Genomic DNA, 19,975 nt, shown 5'->3' on the forward strand with positions numbered 1-19,975 from the left:
TACAAACATCCACTCTATTGAAATGCTTACAGTTTCCTTTTTTAAGAATAAATAACACTTATGATCCTGCAGCCAAAGCTCTATTACATAATAAATTACATAATATAATGGACAGTGAGCGCTAAATGTTGGCCTTGTCAGTGGCACTCACATCCTTAAACTAAAAACAAAACAACCTACCAGCATGTGTGGAGGATCTCTGTACATGAATAGCATCAGTTCATGTGTAGCTAAGAAAACTGGTGCAAGATGAGTGAATATTATGTTTTTTGAAGATGATACTGTATTCAAAACATTCAAAAGTTGCTATTCATTTACCATCCATAGTTTATATCTATCCTGTAATGATTTGGAGACAACTACTGGTTTGCATATTAATGAACCTTCCTGGATGAACTTTCATTTTATCTCAGCTAAAGTATTCCAAACCCTGGGGCTACATTTTAAATAATAACCAGTACTGCATTACTGCAGGAAAAGAAGGCACAGACAAGGGAAAATGTGTAATCCATAATTATTTCATTTATATTATAATTTTGTTTCATTTCTCTCTTCAAAGCCAAGGATTCCATCACTGTGTCCCGACAAGTGAAATAGAATTGAAAAGCATAGTAGCACAATTTAAAAGTTATTAGTATGTAAAATTGTAAACTGTAGATCTATAGTAATAACCTTGAATTCAACTTCAACAGCTAGGGAATTTAAATTTAGGTGTTCAAAAAATAATTTCAGCAATAATGACCTTGAAAATGGATGAAAAGACCCACCGAGCTAATCTTAAACCCTTCAGTGAAAACATGAAAGCAAAGGCAGAGAAATTAAGACCTTAATTCCCTTGGTAAAAACATGTTGAATTTTCCTCTTTTCTCCCACCGTAGTTAAGGAGTGACTAAAAAGCCAATTTTCATTGTTTGCAGAAGAGCAATTAAATTCCTATTCCCCTTTGAAGTCGCCTAGCAAATTATGAGGCTAAATTTCATCAGAGGCCTGCAACATTGCATAAAGATATCTCACCATTATCTTCTCAGGAGCAATTAAGGATGAACAATATACACTTGCTGGTCAATGACCATCAGGTTATGAAACGTGAAGAAAATTAAATACAGACACCACAGAATTGCTATATGATTTGTCATGTTATTTCACAAGCAATGCCAAACCAAATTCTCTCCAAGAGACCAGACCCTCATGGACATGAAAGGTGTGATGTTGTGTACTTATCATCCAAGCAAGTTTGCAGCATGATGGGAAATGTTAAGAAATCACCTTCAAGAATTGGCAATTCTTTAACAAGATGAAAGAACATGATTACAGCCAAATAATGTGACTGGCCCTAGAAACCTTCTAGAAGTATGGTGTCATTTCCTCAGATTTTAAATGTTGTTTGAGATTTAGAAAACTTTGCAAGTTAAAATATAATTTATTTTTAGGCTTCTTCATAATTTTATCTCAAAATAAATATTCCAATTTACAGTTTTTATATTATGGAATCATAACCCTTTAGCACACTAATTCCATGCCAACAATCAAGCAACTGATCCTTCACAAGTCTCATTTTACTTTCCCTGCATTCCCTGATTGTACCATTTACCTACAAACAAGGGACAATGTGCAATGCCCAATTATTCTACTAATCAGCTCGTCTTTGAGGTGTGGGAAGAAACTGATGAGGTAAGCTTCTTTATAAAAGCTTGCTGCTCGAGATAATGGTCTGTATTCATGCATAAACATGAGAAGGTCTACAGATGCTGGAAAACCAAATCAACACACACAAAATGCTGGAGGAACTTGGCAGGTCAGGTGGCATCTACTGTAAGGAAATTAATAAATAGTCAACGTTTTAGACCTTTTTCAGGACTGGGAAGAAAGGAGGAAGCTATCACAGCTTAAGATTGATAGTACACTGCTTTCTTGAACAGTGATAATTTGTTCATTGAAGATAAACATATGGTATATAGATCTGTGGGGGAGTGCCAGGATTTGTAATCTAGTACAATATTTAACAGAATTAGAATGTCAGTTTAAGGAAAAACCTAGTTTATCAATTAATGAGAATTAAAAAGATTAAATAAAAGGACTGAGACAGGACAGGTGACATAAGTTTGCTTAGGGGAATACATTGCATCAAATGATCATAATGCCATTAGTTTCAAGATAGTGTGGCTAGGAACAATCTTTGCAAGGCATCAGATTTTGACGATGTACCTGGTAGGGCATTGAAAACTAGTGGGAGTGTTCAAGGACATCTTCAATCTTTCATTGCTGAGGTCAGAGCATCTCATCTGCATCAAAAGGACAACAATGATACAATGGTGTATCTGCCTTGAATGACTATCACCCAGTTGTAATCACGTCTTTGAGAGGCTGGTTGTGGCCAAAATTAATTCCTACCTAAGCAAGAGAGGAGTTGGACCAGCTGCAATTTGCTGTTGTTACAATAGGTCTACAGTGGATGCAATCTCATCAGCCTTGGATCACATAGACAATAGCATTAGCTACATCAAGCTGCTGTTTACTGATTACAACTCAGCATTCAACACAATCATGCCCTCAATTCTAATCAACAAACTCCAAAAACTGGGCCTCTGTACCTCGCTCTGCAACTGGATCCTTGACTTCTTCACCAGATGGCCACAACCAGTGCAGATTTCAAATAACATCTCCTCCTCGCTGACAATCCACACTGGCGCACCTCAAGGATGCATGCTTAGCCCACTGCTGTAGTCTCTCGTGATAATGGTGCGGCTAGGTGCAGCTCAAACGCCATTTATTTGGCAATGATACAGCTATTGCTGGCAGAATTTCAGATGGTGATGATGAGGCCTACAGGAGCGAGATAAATCAGTTGATTGAGTGGTTTCAAAACAACCTTGTAGTCATCATTGGTAAGACCAATAAATTAATTGTGGACTTCAGGAAGGGGAAGTTGAAGGAATATACACCAGTCCTCATTGAGGGATTAGCAGCGGAAATGCTGAGCAGTTTCAAGTTTCTGGTGTCAACATGTTGATGCAATTACAAAGAAGGTACAACAGCAGCTGTATTTCATTAGGAGTTTGAGAGGGCTTGTTATATCACCAAAGGCTCTCACATATTTCTACAGATGTACAGTGGAGAGCAGTCTAACTAGTTCATCACCATCTGCTATGGAGGGAGCACTGCACAGGATTGGAAAAAGGTGCAGAATGTTGTAAACTCAATCAGCTCCATCATAATGCACTAGCTCCCCAGCATTTAGGGAACCGTGGCTTTCGAGAGACATTAAGGCCTTGGTTAAGAAGAAGAAGGTGCATAGCAGAAAGGAGCAAATGAGGGACTTGAGGAGTATAAAAAATGCAAGAGGCCACTTAAGAAGGAAATCGGGAGGGCTCAAAGAAGACATGAAGTTGCTAAAACAGACAGGGTGAAGGAGAATATCAAGATCTTCGACAGGTATGTTAAGAGTCAATGGATAGCAAGGGACAGACTTGGTCCACTGGAAGATCAGAGTGGTCATCTATGCATGGAGTCAAAAGAAATAGGGGAGATCTTAAATACATATTTTGCATCTGTATTTACACAGGGGACTGACACAGAGAAGTGAGGCAAGACAGCTATGAAGTATACAGGTTACAGAGGAGGAGGTATTTGCTGTCTTGAGGCAAATTAGGGTGTATAACTCTCCAGAGCCTGGCAAGATATTCCCTCAGACCCCGTGGGAGGCGTGCAGAAATTGCAGGGACCCTAGCAGAGATATGTAAAAATCCGTAGCCACAAGTGAGACGCCGGAGGACTGGGGGATAATTAATGTTGCTCCATTGTTTAAGAAAGGCTCTAAGAATAAAGTGGTAAATTATGGGCTGCTGAGCCTGACTTTGGTGGCAGATGAGCTATTGGAAGGTATTCTAAGGGAGTGGATATGCGAGTATTTGGATAGACAGGGACAGGTTAACGATCATCAGCATGGCTTTGCATGGTAGGTCATGGCTAACCAATCTAATAGAGCTTTTTGAGGAAGTTACCAGGAAGGTTGGTGAAGGCAAAACAGTGGATATTGTCGACATGGGCTTCAGCAAGGCATTTGGCAAGGTCCTGCGTGGGAGGTTGGTCATAAAAGATCAGTCATTTGAATTCGAGATAAGGTAGTAAATTGGATTAGACACTGGCTTTGTGAGAAAAGCCAGAGAATGATAAATGGTTGCCTCTCTGACTGGAGGCCTGTGACTAGTGGTGTGCTACAGGGATCAGTGCTGTTGTTGTTTGTCATTTATATCACCGATCTAGATAATAATATGGTAAAATGGATCAGCAAATTTGTGAATGAAAGCAAGATTGAAGATGCAGTGGACAGTGAGGAAGGCTATCAAAGCTGGATCAGGACTAACTGGGAAAATAAGCTGAAAAACGACAGATGGAATTTAATGCAGTTAAGTGTGAGGACAGACAAGGGTAGGGCTTACATGGTGAGTGTTAGGGCACTGAGTTGTGCAATAGGACAGAGGAATCTGGGAATACAGATCTATAATTCCTTGAAATTACCATCACTGGTAGGATCATAAAGAAAGCTTTTGGCACATTGGCCTTCATAAATCCAAGTACTGAGTACGGGTGTTGGGATGTAATGTTGAAGTTGCATAAGAGGAGGCCTAATTTGGAGTATTGTGTGCAGATCTGGTCACCTACTGACAGGAAAGGTGTCAGTAAGATTGACAGAGTGCAGAGGAAATTTAAAAGGATGCTGCTGAGCTTGAGGACCTGGTTAGGACTTTATTCCCTAGAGTGTAGGAGAATGAGAGAAAATTTGATATACACAATTATGAGGGGTATAGATAGGGAAAATGCTAGCAGGCTTTTTCCAGAGAGGGTGGGTGAGACTAGAACTAGAGGCTATGGGTTAAAGGTGAAAGGTGAAATGTTCAAAGGGAACATGATGGAAATGTCCTTCACTCAGAGTGTGGAACAAGTAGATATGGGTTTGATATCAACATTTAAAAGAAATTTAGATAGCTGCATTGATGGGAGGGGTATGAAGGACTATGGTTCAGATGCAGGTCGATGGGACGAGGCAGATTAAAAGTTTGGCACGGACTGAATGGACCGAAGGGCCTGCTTCTCAGTGTCTCTGTTGTGGTGTTCTCCGACTGACTCTCAGACGCAGTAAAACATTCACTGACCAGCAGGAGGAGTGCAGTTTACAATCAGCAAGTAATCTACTGTTCAATTATGTACATCTTTATAAAAATGCGACGTCTTCCAATCAGTTGAACAGAACAGAGGACATTTCCCAGTTTTGGGAAATGACATTCATATGTCACGTTAAACTTAGAAAGTCTGTGGAAGTGTAGACGCCCGTCTCGATATTTTGTCCTCAAGCGGTTAACCGAATTGCAAAATTTCCAACGGGGCGGTGACAGCAAACCGAAAGGCAGGGATGCATCTTAATAGAGCGCCCCTCACAGCCGAGGTCGGCCGGCACAGTCGAGACGGGGCACTTGAGCGGGCTACACAGCGAGCAGGAAGGCGGTCCGAGGACGCACGGCGCAGACAGAAAGCGGCGATGGGCTCTGCAGACATGGAAATGGACAATCCCATGAACGGCGACAGAGCAGGTTCCTGTTCCGAGGTAGGAGCCGCTCGGAGACGCGGGTGGGAGAGGGATGGGGATCTGGCAGCCCGTAGCACTGCTCGGCCGCACCATGGTTGTCTAGTGAAGGACTCATGTCCGCTGAAGCAGTTAGGTCGTGTTTCCATTAAATGTTCTTCATTCTGAAGAGTCTAAACACAATTAAGAAATCTAAATAGAAATTTATGTTGAAAGGACAACTAGAGAAAGAACTCACAGTCCTTGTGGATTGGTGAGGGAAAGCCAAAGTGGGTTTCTTAAAAGGTAAATATGATTTTATGAGTTATACACAGACTTTGTAAACGATCGACATAATATTGCCCGTGATTAAAACAAACTTACATAACAAAAGAGAGCAGTATCATGAATGGAAGCTTGGCTGATTGACAGGAACAGAGAAGCGAAGAACGTTTGCTTTTAGTTTAGCGTTCCCACCGCCAACTTGCCCCTTCCCACTGGGTTCAGAAACAATTCCGCTGATTTTCTAAGTGCCTATTAATAACTTTCACGTCGATGTATAGGAAACCGTTTCCATTTTTTTAATATATAGGTTTTGGAAGTATAATAAACTGAGGAAGTTAAGTCGTTGACTTCAAGGAGATATAGACAGGCTAGTGAATGGGCAAGCAGGCAGCAGGTGAAGCTTAATGTAGCTATTCTCCGTGGTACGTTTTGGGAGGAAGAATGAAGACAACCATATAAACTTAAGGGTACAACTGCATCTTTACAAATATTTACCAGCTCAGCTATAACTGGAGTACAGCTACCAGTTCACACAGGAAGGCTTTAGAGAATGTTTATAGAAGACATACAAGGAACTGTTTCTGGGGCTAAGAGACTAGTCCTGAATATTTTCCCCTCTCAGAATAGTGGAGGTTGCAAAGGCATTGGATAGTGATATTCACAATCACAAAGGGTCCGATCAGAATAGATAGAGGCATTGAGGGAAATGTCAAAACCTGTTGAGGGTGACAAAGTGGGGAGAGGGACTAGTTGGATTGTTGTTGGGTAGATTAGAGCAAGTATAAGATTAATGGGCCTCAAAAAACACCTAATCTACTGAGCAAACTGGCTACCCCAACCTAGTGATCAGCTGATTCATCCCACCAACTCCGAGCTCTCCGTTAACTACCAATCACATGCTCCAACTGTTGACCGCATTCCCCAAATCCTCGTAAGTCATCTCTTCCTTTGTCAGTTGACGCCATTTACACTGAATTTCCTGGAAACGGTCTCTAGCCCACCACAAACTGGTTGACTAATGTTCTTTCACTGGTGCTGCCAGATTTCTAGGCAAACAGGTGTCCCACTATCTCCGCTATTCTCTGAGCTTTACCAATCACTTCACATTGATCAGACTAGCTCACAGATTATACACAGCTGATCCCTATCCTTAGTTAAAGTTTTTTTTTAAATTACGAAAGCTGTTCTTGAAAAGATTTAGACAATATGCTGGACTTAGCTCAAATGACTTCCCCAAAATCTTCTGAAAATCAGAATTGATGAATATGTAAAAATGAATGAATGGAAAAGAAAAATGAGTGATCCTAAATGAAATTGGTGTTAAGGAAGCACAAACTAGTATCATTTTCAGCATCTTTTGGCAGTAAAAAACTTGATGACTTTGAATCATTATCTGTATGGAGCATGTGTAAGAACTTTCATGATTGGAAAATTGTGGGGCTGAAATTTGTCTTACCCTTTAAGAGCAAAAGAACATCACCTGTCAGTTGTTCTCACATCTGTAGGCTCACATTTCCAGTGGAAGAGAATGAGCAGTGGTGAGTGCCAACAATGGTTGCTATCCGTCAATGTTTGGCTTTGTTTGTTGGATGTACATTGGAACGTACTGTGAACTGCGGCGCTGGTGTTAAATCAAATCAGCGGCAGCTGTACTGGGCAGCCCACAAGTGTCACCACACTTCTGGCACTTGCTCAGCATGCCCACAACTCACTAACCCTAACCACTAGTCTTTGGAATATGGGAAGAAATTGGAGCTTACGGTCACGGGGAGAGCGTGCAAACACCTTACAGATAACGCCGGCACGTGAACCCCGATCTTACAGCTGCCGCTGTAGCGCGTCGGTGTTACCGCTGCACCACTGTCATTTAATGCTGGTAAATTAGTTTCTCCGTCACCCTCCCCCCCCCCCAGCTGACTTTAAATTCTGATGCTACTTTTTTACAATACATGGGCATCAAAATTTCAAAGCATAATTCTATTCAGAATGGGTAGAAATACTGGGAATTTGCTTTCTTTGGTGGTTTGTGTGAACCATGTGAACAAACTAAGTAGTGTCTTGGCTGTGTAGTTTCCCACACTGACTCATGAAGTAGCCTGGCTGTGCAGTAAGCCCATAAAGAGAAGTTGTATTTAAGAAAGACAGGTCATGGTTTTAAAGAGGGAGCCAGAACTGGAAAGAGGATTTCTCATCACCGGATCATTAACAGAAAAATCAAAACTTTAATTGTCCAGTAGGGACATTTTCCCTTAAAATTTTATAGTAAAGAATGGCAGTAGCTGTCAAATAAAAAGAAAATACTCTTCTTAAAATCACAAGCTGAGTAAAGGGACTTTCCATAAGAGGTAGTGGAGGAAAGCAGAGGGTGTGGTAGAAAATACGGGGTGATGGAATAGAAGCCAGAGTGCTTATGTGCTGCCTTTTGGCTCACTGCAACATAACCGACAACAGAAGCTTTCACAAATGCAGATAGATTTATATTTGTTGATGACACAGAGATTTTAGAGGCAAGGAAAACTGCTCAGCACCTGATTTTGTGCCCAAACAAATTCCCATCAGTCGTGAGCTAATGATCAACTTCAGTCCAACAGAAGAGGCTTAGTGCTTGCAGATCGCATTGAAATCCAGTGAACGATGGGGGCGGGGGGGGGGGCAGTACGCTGGCGTAGTGGTTAGCACAACATTTTACGGTACAGGTGACCCGGGTTCAAGTCCCGCAGAGTAATGTTCTCCCCATGACCATGTGATTTTCCTCTGTGTGCTCCGGTTTCCTTCCACAGTACAAAGACATACTGGTTGGTAGGTTAATTTCATCATTGTAAATTGTCCCGTGATTAGGCTAGGATTAAATTGGGGGACTGCAGGGCACTGTGGCGCAGAGGGCTGGAAGGGCCTATTTGATGCCATATCTCAATAAATAAGTAGATGCCGGGACATACTTTTAATACTTCCTAGAATATAAACTGCATTTTTAAAGCAGAGCGGAAATTACATCCAATTCAAAGAGCCAGAACTCATATCCAAGGTGTTGAAGCTGCTGTAAACTGCATGTGGTGCTTCAGTAACAAAAGTTCAACTTTTTAAAATATCACACAATGTCTCAGCAAAATAAGTTCTATTGTGCTACTGACACTATATAGCTTTTTAAGGTGTGACTCATTCATCTGCCTGGCTTGCTTTGTAGAACTGAAGCTAATATTTCCCATAGTAATTAAATCCAATTCCAATTTATTGTGTCGATGGTAATTTTTAATACCATTATCCTGTTGCTGCACAAGTAGAGCTTTAGTGGGATAACATGAAAAGCAAGGGGACACTAATTAGTTAGTCAGAGAATATGGTTTGCAAGTGCCCTCCGTCTAGATTTTTTTTCTCTAAATTCATTTTCGGAATCTGGGCACTGTTGACAAGGCCAGCATATGCTATCTAGCCCTGGACAAAACAGCAGTAAGCTGCACAATGAGGGCACAACTTAGGTGGGTAGGCAAACTGGTCTACCTCAGAGTTACTACTCTGATCCTCACCCCTCAGATCCTTCTCTGTCAGGCTGCAGGATCAGTTATATGCGCTGGACCAGCTGAATGCAAGGACTTACTGAACCAAGCCTCAAAAGGAGCTGGCAATCACTATCTTAATATGTTGAAGATGGGAATCCATCCACAGTGGCATTTGGAAAGCATTTACAGGCCTGGTGCAGTAATCTTTCTTCACGGGACTCTGGATTGACTTTCCCTCAACCCCTCAAGTTGACAGCGCAAAGTGAAACACTACGACTAAGTCGGAAGGGAATGTGGGCAGTTGGGCCATGGTGAGTGAAGAGGGAACCCGGGAACCAGAGCTCCAGTGCATGGCATGGGATTGTGGGAATTGGAGCCCTGGGAGTGGAAAGTGAATGTGGGAACCAGTTCTGTGGTGAGTGGACATGGAGTGTGGGAACTGGGGTGTGAGTGAATGGGAAGGAGTTGTGGGAACCAGGGCCCTCCGTGCGTGAGAAATGAGAGCAAGAAGCATCAGCTAGTGAGCCAGATGCAAAATCAGAATTCCCAAATCATCGGGTGCCAGGTTATTAGAGTTCTACTGTATTTAAATTTCACCATTCAGCCCCTTTCAGAACGTTCTAAAGTATCTCCAGCCTTCTGAATATATTCTAATTTCTCACAATGTAAGTTCATACATCCTGACAGACAACAATGTGATAGCTGAATGTTGGCCAAGAGAACAGGGACAAAATCCCTTTTGTTGTTGAAAATAGTTTTTACATCCTCCCAGGACTATAGATAAGACATCATCTCATCGTAAGGCTGTACGCCAACCTTAATATTTGTGCTCGAGTCTCTCTGATGAAATTTGATCCAGTGGTCAGAGAGCAGTGTTGATGGGAGATCTAAAACCAGAGCCATGGGATAAGTTTGAGCCACAAATCATGAAGCTGAAAACATGACCTGCTGCCACTTTATCACAGTAATAGGATTAAGCCATTTTTTAGTTTATCAGATTTGATCAGTGGGCATTGAACCTGCAGTGGTTGGAATACGCTTTGGTTCGTAAGCTCTTACCCTCTCTGCTGATTTTGTCATACAAGACCTCCCTTTTCATAATCTTCCACCTACACAGTTTTTAAGCAGTAGTCTTTACTCTGCTTCGCACAAAGTTGTGTAAGGTAGTGTTGAATTTTTAAAAAAGAAAATAGTATTCTTTATGAGGTTGCATCTCTCTTGGCACTGCTCAAAGCCATGGTAGTAAAAAGTATATTGATTGTCTTCCTGAAATCCTCCAAAAGCTTCATTCTCTCTCTGATTTTTTTTTAACCTTGTAAGGTATTGCTGTATTTGACCTTGACTTTTTTTCTAGTCTGGAGTTTGCTATTGATCTGGATGTGCCTGAAGTCACTGTCCACCACCACCACCCCCCCCCCTCCGCCCACCTTGTACACTACCTCATCCATGTTCTCACTTTCCATATCTACTTGAATTCCCTTCTCCCTCCCTCTTCTCTCTTTCTCTCTTTGTATTTCAGTCTTTCTTAGTCCAGTCTCCAATTTAACTTGTCTGTCACTCTCTGTCTCTGGTTCACTTCACTGTGTCAGTAGGCCTCCCACAATTTCATTCTGTTTGCTTATTTTTAACTATTGTCTCTGATGATATTTGATATTATTTTCTGAATGAATAATGCACAAGTGCTTCACTGGAAGAAATGAAAGAGCTATGTTTGTTAACTCCAAAACATAAAACTAATTGAAAGAAAAGCATGGAGTGAGGAGAAAATGAGTGTGTACTTTGTATTTACTTGTGCACGTATGACACGGTGGCGTAATGACATATGCATTCACATACCTTTATGTATATTTGTAAAAACAAAGAATGTTTACAAACATAAATATATAATACAACTACAGTACGCCATTGACATCCGCAGCATAGCACATTTTAAATTGTTCCATTCAGGTCCAAAGATTTAGTCACAGTAGAGGAATTTTTACTCTTAGGGGATTTTTTGGCAATGGGAGTTACTCAGTTTGGCAGGAGGGACTTGTGGTTGTGAAACAATCTGAGGTTCTGGGGCCTCCTCCTTGGTGGTTGTAGGAGTTGACTCTGGGACTGCAGGAAGTGGTTTTGACAGCCCTGGACATCTTTCTTTGGATTGTGTTGGCATCCCGAACAGTGCATGGCAAGCTACTCCATCTATCCCAGGTCACCAGATAAAGCTTTGAGCCAAGGCTTTCACTTTGAGCACACACAGATAACTGGCATGTAGCTCCTCTAACACTTTAGCTCACAGAACCAGAATTAAGTTTATCATCACCGTCATGTGAGGTGAAATTTGTTAATTTAGCAGCAGCAGTTCAATACAATACATAATCTAGCAATGAAAAAAAGTAATAATAATAAATTAAAAGTAATAATAAATAAACAAGTAAATCAATTATACTATACGTATGTTGAATAGATTTTTAAAAACATGCAAAAACAGAAATACTGTATATTTTTTAAAAAGTGACGTAGCGTCCAAAGATTAAATGCCCATTTAGTAATTGGATGGCAGAGGGGAAGAAGCTGTTCCTGAATCGCTGAGAGTGTGCCTTCAGGCTTCTGTACCTCCTACCTGACAGTAACAGTGAGAAAAGAGTATTCCCTGGGTGCTGGAGGTCCTTAATAATGGACGCTGCCTTTCCGAGACACGGCTCCCTGAAGACATCCTAGGTACTTTGTAGGATAGTACCCAAGATGGTGCTGACTAGATTTACAACCTTCTGCAGCTTCCTTCGGTCCTGTGCTGTAGTCCAGACAGCGATACAGCCTGTCAGAATGCTCTCCATGGTACAGCTATAGAAGTGTTTGAGTGTATTTGTTCACATGCCAAATCTCTTCAAACTCCTAAATAAGTATAGCCACTGTCTTGCCTTCTGTATAAATGCATCGATATGTTGGGACTAGGTTAAATCCTCAGAGATCTTGACACCCAGCTTGGATGATACAACACTTCTCAATCTCCAGATAAGGCCACCTCTATCAAGAGCAAATTCATCCCAATGCTGGTAAAAGTGCTGGGGGAACTGGAATTTTTGCTGCACATTCCAGCCATTTTGGGTTGTCATGTGGACCTGAGGCAGTGTGGGGAATTTCACGGTTTCCCTTTGGATCACCTTCGCTGTTATAGGGAGACTTTTGATTTGCTTTGGAGAGAATGTGTTAAGAGGAGTATCCACTTCTGTAAATTTTTCAGATTCTTCCTTTTCCAAGAGTAAACAGAGCAGTCTATCACTATTTCCATGTTTAGTTTTCCTCTTGAACTTGTTCTTGTAATTGTGACCTCCAAGAAAGCAGCCATCCCTGCACTCATGCTGCTGCTGTGATGATTGATGATCAGTAATGAGGGTAAATTCTCTCCCATATAAGTACAGATTGAAACATTGTACACTTCAAACCAGACTCAAGGCCTCTCAGTGAATCTGTGCGTAACTTTTCCCCGCAACGCTAAGGGAACTTGACGCAAAGGCTATGGGGCGTTCACTCTATAACTCATTGCATGTGACATTACTGCACCTATACCATGAGACAAGACAGCACAGGTAAACTTCACGGGGTGATGTGGATCATAATGTGTAAGTACAATGTCTGACATCACCATTTGCTTAGCACATCATTGGAGCCTCCCTGCCCTCTATTGTGGACCTGTACTCTTCCAGGTTGAAGAAGAGGGCGGGGAACATCATAAAGGACTCCTTCCATCCTGCGCATGGACTGTTTGAACTGCTTCCATCTGGTAGGTGCTTCAGATCCCTCCAGACTAAGACTAATAGGCACTGGAGAAGTTTTTTCCCTACTGCGGTCACTTTGCTGAACAGTTAACTGCCGGTTAACTGTCGGCTAACTATTACTTGGATTGCACTACTTGTATGTATAATCTATATTTTCATTTATATTTATCATTATTATTGTTATGAGCGGAGAGACAACATCTGCCGGAAGTAAATTCCTTGTATGTGCACAGGTACTTGGCGATTAAAGTCTGATTCTGATTTGGAAAGTCACCTCACACTGCTTTGTTCATTGCCATTTCATCTCACTGTGTTGTAATGAGTTTAAGGGATGGATCATGGTAGCTGTGTTCAGCAGGAACCTTTTTATAGTAATTGACAGATTCCAAAAAGGACCGCAACTGTGACATGACCTTTGGCCTTGTGGCATCCACCATGGCTTGAATTTTCTCAGCACACTTGTGTACTCCTCATGTGTCAGTGGTGTGCCATTGTAGGATGTGTGGTTTAAAGAAATCACTCTTGTTGCATTGTGCTCTGAGCCCATAATCTAACCTTTTTAACACTGTCATGTAATTTTGAAAATGTTTCTTGTCATCTTTGGTGGTGACAATGATGTCAACCGGGTATCACTGAGTACCTGGACAGCCTTGCATCACCCAGTTCACAGCTTGTTGCCAGTATGCAGGTGCAGATGCTACTCTAAAAATAAGCCTATTATAGGGTTAGAATGGAGAGCACCCCTGATCGGACTGCAGTCTTTGTAAGCCTACACTCAGTGAGAAGTGAGGAGAGAAACAAATGCAACTCTGGGTGATTGAGGAGTAGGGGCAGGTTTCTTTACTGTTGCCATTTGCACAGAGCTTGGGGAGCGTCATTCTGGTTTTTGGTAGGTTACCACATCAGTTTATAGTGATAAAACCCATTGTGAGTGTTTTTGGTGAGAAATATTTTGGACTCTTCTTTCATCTCCATCAGTAGGTGGGTCTCAGCTAAGTCTATTTTGCTGAAGTGTTTTCCTTCAAAAAGTTTACAAAGATATCCTTTATCCTGGACAAGGGCATTGATCTACCTTCAGTACTAAGTTGATGGTGAACTCAAATCACCACAGATCCGGACAGACCCATTCTTCTTGGCTACTGAGGCCACCGGTGTTGCCCATGGGCTCCACTCAACCTCGGAAAGAACTCCTTCAGCCTCGTTGTGATTTAACTCACGGATGGCATAAGGAATCTGATGGGTTTGTAAAATTTGGGTGTGGCATTTTCATTTAACAGAATTTTATCCTTGATATGTTTGAGTTTTCCAATGCCATTGCCGAGCACCACTGTGGCGTCATCCAGTACCCTTCATATTTCACTTGAGTTGACTCTATTGCAGGGATGTGACATGCAAATGGTGGATGGATCTCTAATCAATTTGTAGTTGTCTCAGCCAATTGTGACCCCACAATGCTGACCCTCCTGTTTTTGCCCCATACAAGACCAGTATTGCTTCTTGGATGTTTTATTTAACTGTTATGAATGTCATTCCCACAGGTTGTAAGTTCTCTACTGTTGGATATCTGCAAGCTTCAGTTCGTCACTTTCAAACTCACTTTATGGAATGACTGAAACAGCTGAGCCAGTGTCCAATTCCATTTTAATTAATTTTCCATTCATTTCTGGTGTAAGCTATATTGCTTGTCTTGTGTTAGTTTTCACATTGTAAATTTCAAGGCTACCCAGCCCTGTGTCACCCTCCTCATTATGAGATTTTTCATCCACAGCTTGCAGATGAGTGTTCTTTTTGTGACTGCAACTTGGCGTTTCATCTTTTTCTCTTCTCTGTGCAGTCCATTTATTTTTGCCTGCCCAACATACTCTATGCACATGTCCTACTTTGTTGCATTTTCTGCAAGTTTTGTCCTTTAGCCTGTACTGGTCTGGTGTATGTAAACCCCTGCCATGACAGTAATGCAATTTGTCTGGCCAGCATGGTTTCTGTTTAGACATTGCTATTTTGTTCATGCTCACTTTCATTCCTGACTGCAACTCAAATGCCTCTCTGTCTGTTGTTTCCATTGATACAGCAAATTCAACTAGTCTTTTAAATGCAAGTTTGCCCCATTTAGGAGCTGTGTTTGAACACTTTCTTGTAACACTCCACAAACTAAATGAACTCTCTGTGAATTATTAAGCCCATCACTAAACTGAACTGACAATGCTTAGACAACTTATTTAGTTCAGGCAGATAAGCTGAAATGGATTCCCTTTCCTTTTGATTCCTCTCTTTTAAAAAAAAACCTAAAGTGTTCTGCAATCAACAATGGTTTTGGTTCCAAATATCCTTGCATTACTTTCACAATATCAGCAAAGCTCATTTTGACTGGTTTGGTTGAAGCAATTACCTAACTGTATGATTTTCTACCTATTGTACTCAGCAAAACTGGCACTCACTTTGCATTAGCTATTTAATTTGCTTCAAAATACTGCTCGATTCCCTCAGTATACATATTACACTTATCTCTTCTGCAATCAAACGCACTTATCTGCAATGTACCAGCCACTTCTGCATTTTAAAAGTTGTTATTATATCTCCCAGTACTCACTGTTTATGAACCCTTGAATTTTGTCAGTTTTCTACCTTTTTTAAACTCTTATCTTCTCTATACCTTCCTGAAGAAGCATGTGCTGCGCTTTTTTTAAACTTAAAAGTCTCACTGCGCTTTCAAAAAACCAGAAATGTCTTGCTGCGCTTTTTAAAAACTTGTATGTCTCGCTGCATTTTTTTTAAGCTCAAACTTCGCACTGCGCTTCAACAGGTAAGTAGTCTTCTCAGGTTCGTTTAAATCTTCCTTGTTGCTACTGTAACTCCGAAAGATAAAACTAATTGAAAGCAAAACGTGGAGCTGGGAGGTAATATGTGTCTATTTCGCCTTTACTTAAGTTAGAGGTGCATGTATGACATGGTGGCATAATGACATATGCCATTCACTTACTTCTACACATAACCCATAATAAATTATTTAATCAAACAAAAGAATGCTTAGTAGGTAGATACATTTAATGTCAGAGAAATGTACACAATATACATCCTGCAATTCTTTTTCTTTGCAACCGTCCACAAAAACAGAGGAGTGCCCCAAAGAATGAATGACAGTTAAACATTAGAACCCCAAATCTCCCCCCCTCCAGCTCCCCTCTCCCACACACAAACAGCAGTTAGGCGACAACCCCCCACTTACCCCCCAACCAGCAAAAGCATCGGCACTCTCCACCGAGCACTCAAGCATGAAGCAAAGCATCAATAAAGAGACTTGCAGTATCCCAAAGACTGCTCATTCACCTGGTAATTCAACATACCAGAGACACTCTCTTTCTCTCTCCCTAATAAGGGAAAAAGAGGTGTCCCCGTTTCACAGCGAGCGGGGAGACATAACAAGCTGATTTATGATGTTTTCCGAGCCCTGCACCCAGAGAATCTGCTCAGGTCTCTGGACGCACAGCTCCCAATGTTCCGTGTTCTCCTGCGATGCCTCAGTCAGGGGCACCAGTCTTGAATCAGCACTTCCCCAGAGCCACGAAAATCCGGCACCTTGAAGGTGCGCTGGTCTTCCAGACCACATCCTTGGGATTTCAAAAAAACGGCTGATCGTGAGAGCGGGACCCATTTCCGCAAAGACCTGAAGCCAGTGTGTAACTCCAGGTCAGGGTCTTCAAAAGAACCTTGAAAAAGGAAAAAAAAAGAGACATCAAAGATAGACATAGAACTGATTCAGAAGATGCAAGCAAAGGAGTCGCTGTTTAGCGCCATCTTAACTTTGCTCCGCCCTCTTCAAACAATATATTTACAATATTACTCAAATATTGCTGAAATATTAAAAACACAACAGAAAATATCCCCTGCTATTAGGAGTTAATAGTTTTTTACTGCTCCATGTTAAGTAGCTGCTGCAATTGGCTATCTGCTCTGAAAAAGTTGATTGCACTATAGTTTGGGCTTAGTCAACTAAACAAAGACAACTTTATAAATGTTGTTGAACCATGTAAGCTAATGTGTATTTATTTTAGTCATTTTCCATTTGCATAGAACTTCTTGCTCCTTTGGGTCTGTTGTTTATAGAAACCATGAGTTTTCTTACATATGTTCTCAACTGATAAAAACTGATATGACAAAACGATCAAGGATCTTGAAATGGAAATTGAGTATTAAGACAGAAGATAAGAAATGTTTGTGCCAGAGTATACAATTATTTTACATTTATACACTAATGATTCAGCACAAAGATATGAACTTTAAAAAAAATTAAATAGAATTCTTTACGATGTTTCATCTCTCTTGGTATTGCTTAAGGAATGCCCACTATCCATTTCCCTCCATGAGACCCAGAGTGCTCCTCCAGCATTTTGATTTCTGTACCTGATGCTAGCATCTGCAGTTTTTTTATTTGACTACAAAAGGTTTATGTTCACTAAGTGTAGAATGTATTCAAATTACCTTAACTCTTTCTTGCAACAAGAGGGAGAAAGTGCTTATTACACCCCGAGGAGAAAGTGAACTTGGAACAAAACACGACTATTTGCAGGTGCATTGAAGGGGAAAGGAAGTGTGCGTGAATGAGTGAGGCCTCTGTTGGTCAGGGTCAACTATGGATGTTGCGTCCCAGCTGTCTGGATATGCAAGCCAAGGCACTACAATATGGTGAGCAAGCTATTGCCCTTGTAAGCAGGCTCCCCCTCGCCATGCACCTGATGAACCCAAAGGAACGGCAGATACTGGAACAGTTTGGCACCAGCACTGCCACAGGAGTTGTCAGTCTGCGTGGAACTCAATGTAGGACTGCCTTAGAGATTCCAGCTCTGTATTTTTCCCAAATCCTTCCCCATAAATGGATATATCCACAAGGCAGCGGAGGTTTGAAATTAGAGTTTTTCTTCTCCTAAATGAGCTGCCAACCTGGCTGACGGGCCTCATCTGCCCAAAGTGACTGGTTTTAAGGCGCCAGTAGCCCGCCTTTGTCTCTTCTCCTCTCAGTAGAAACGGTTCTGCCGGGCTTAGTCGCTGAGCCACATATGAAAACTGGACTTGGTCGTCAGAGGCTATTTGAGCTGCACGCCTTTGGAAGCATTTAATAGGTAGTGGGAGTTTATTCCCATTACCACCCCTCCCCCCCCCCGCAGATATAACTACCTCAAAGAACCAAAGCATGCTTCCTCTTAGTTGTCAGGCAAAGGAAGTACTTTTCCTCCCAACTGCTCCAAATTGTGGAACTGGCCAGAATATAAGGGTACATCATGGCACCGCAGCTCAACCTCAAACCTCAATCTCTGTCTGGACAAGTTGGGAAGCCACATTGTCACCAGCTGCCTGTATCAGAAGTCTACATTTCAGAGCTGTAGCTTTGGTAGAGTTTGCTATGGAGCATCCCCGAGGCTGACATATGTGAATAAAAGAGGTAGGCAGGTCTTCGACATCTTATGCTAAGGCTGCACAACAGGAAAGGAATGGGTGACTGCTGAGCAGAATAGGAGGCGGCTACAGTACAGGAGCTCAAAGTTCAAGGTGCATTTATTATCAAAGTTTGCTTCCAGCTTTCAGCCCTGAGATTTGTCTTCTCCACAGCCAGCCATGAAACAAAGAAACCCATGGAACCTGTTCGAAGAAAAACATCAACCCCCCCCCACCACATGCAAAAAAAATCACACAAACGACAACAAAAACATTACACCCACATGCAAAAAAGCAAGAAATGTAAACGTCAATATGAAATACCACCACCACCCCCCACCACTACAAAAAAATAACTTGAGCAAATGGCAACAGGAAAGAACGAGTGAAAACACAGAATGTAAAAACACAAAATCCAAAGGGTCCATTTGAAATGCAGACCCAGAGACCGTTCGAAGGCAGGGACCTTCCCTCAGGAACAGTGAGCAAGAGGGAGAGGGAGGCTGTTGTATGCAGACGCCTTCCTCCATTCCTCTGGTAGCAGCAAGCAAGAGGCTGGCAGACGACACTGAACATTCGCGCCTCGTTATTTCAATCTTTCTTGGTCCTTTAATCAGCAATACTGATGAGAAATGGAGTTGATCCTGAGTCTGTAAGTTTCTTGTCCTCGAGGTTGCACGTCTCCCAGAACCTTCTTGGAGGCAGCAAAGCACCAGATCACTCAAAATACACCATTAAACTGTAGGTCACAGGTTCCAACAGTAACAGAACCTCATTTAAAAGAAAAAGAAGCCGTGAAAGAAACAGTTTTGTGAACCATCTGGAATATGTTGCCTGAGGTAGAGTTGTTCTCTGGCACCACCTTGACCAAAGTTCCCTGGTCCTCTGTATTTCACAGACAGATATACCATTTGGAGAAGATGGCTTCCTACGGAATGCAGTAAGAACCAATTCTGTGGAACAGTGGGTGGTACAGGATTGGAGGATAGAAAGAAGATGGACTATAGCGATAGGGCATTATATCATAAAGGGAACAGAAAGGCATATCTGAGAATCCAAAATGGTATAATGTCTTCTTCGTCTTAAAATCAGTGATGACCTAGAGTAGCTGCAGGTTGGAGTTGGGGGATCGATAACCAATGGTGGTGGTGCATATTGGGAACAAATGATATAGGGAAACAAAAGGGAAAAGATCCTTTAAGATGAATAGATGGATTTTAGCATATCTAATCCTGGGAATTGAGGGTTGGATATGTGTATTTTCAGAGGGAGGATATAGGAGGATGAGATTTTGATTCTTGCGCCACTGGGGCCAATTATAGGGAAGCTGAATCCTGCACAAGATGGACAGCTCGCATCCTGACAGGACTGGGCCCGATATCCTCGCGGGCTGTTACCTCATCATTTTGGGGAACGTTTAACAAGGCTGGCAGGGGGCTGAG

The 19,975-nt window shown here is 41.8% G+C and overlaps 2 protein-coding genes across 4 annotated transcripts in view; one reads left to right on the top strand and one right to left on the bottom strand.

The window, feature by feature from the left end:
* Positions 1 to 5,323: 5,323 nt before the first annotated feature.
* The window catches only part of ninj1 (ninjurin 1), a 56,609-nt gene continuing 41,957 nt past the window's right edge, over positions 5,324 to 19,975 (top strand). The window contains exon 1 of the mRNA XM_059944127.1: positions 5,324 to 5,602. Coding sequence (XP_059800110.1) covers positions 5,411 to 5,602 — 192 coding nt within the window. The 5' untranslated portion in view covers positions 5,324 to 5,410. The remainder of the gene's footprint in view (positions 5,603 to 19,975) is intronic.
* card19 (caspase recruitment domain family, member 19) overlaps positions 16,336 to 19,975 on the bottom strand; it is a 131,205-nt gene continuing 127,565 nt past the window's right edge. For all 3 annotated transcript variants that reach the window (XR_009506771.1, XR_009506769.1, XM_059944126.1), the window contains one exon: positions 16,336 to 16,810. Coding sequence is in view for 1 of the 3 variants with exons in the window: in XM_059944126.1 (XP_059800109.1) it covers positions 16,801 to 16,810 (10 nt within the window). In the remaining 2 variants the exon portion in view is untranslated. The remainder of the gene's footprint in view (positions 16,811 to 19,975) is intronic.

The sequence above is a fragment of the Hypanus sabinus genome, chromosome 19 (genome assembly GCF_030144855.1).
Source record: "Hypanus sabinus isolate sHypSab1 chromosome 19, sHypSab1.hap1, whole genome shotgun sequence".
Lineage (NCBI taxonomy): Eukaryota > Metazoa > Chordata > Chondrichthyes > Myliobatiformes > Dasyatidae > Hypanus > Hypanus sabinus.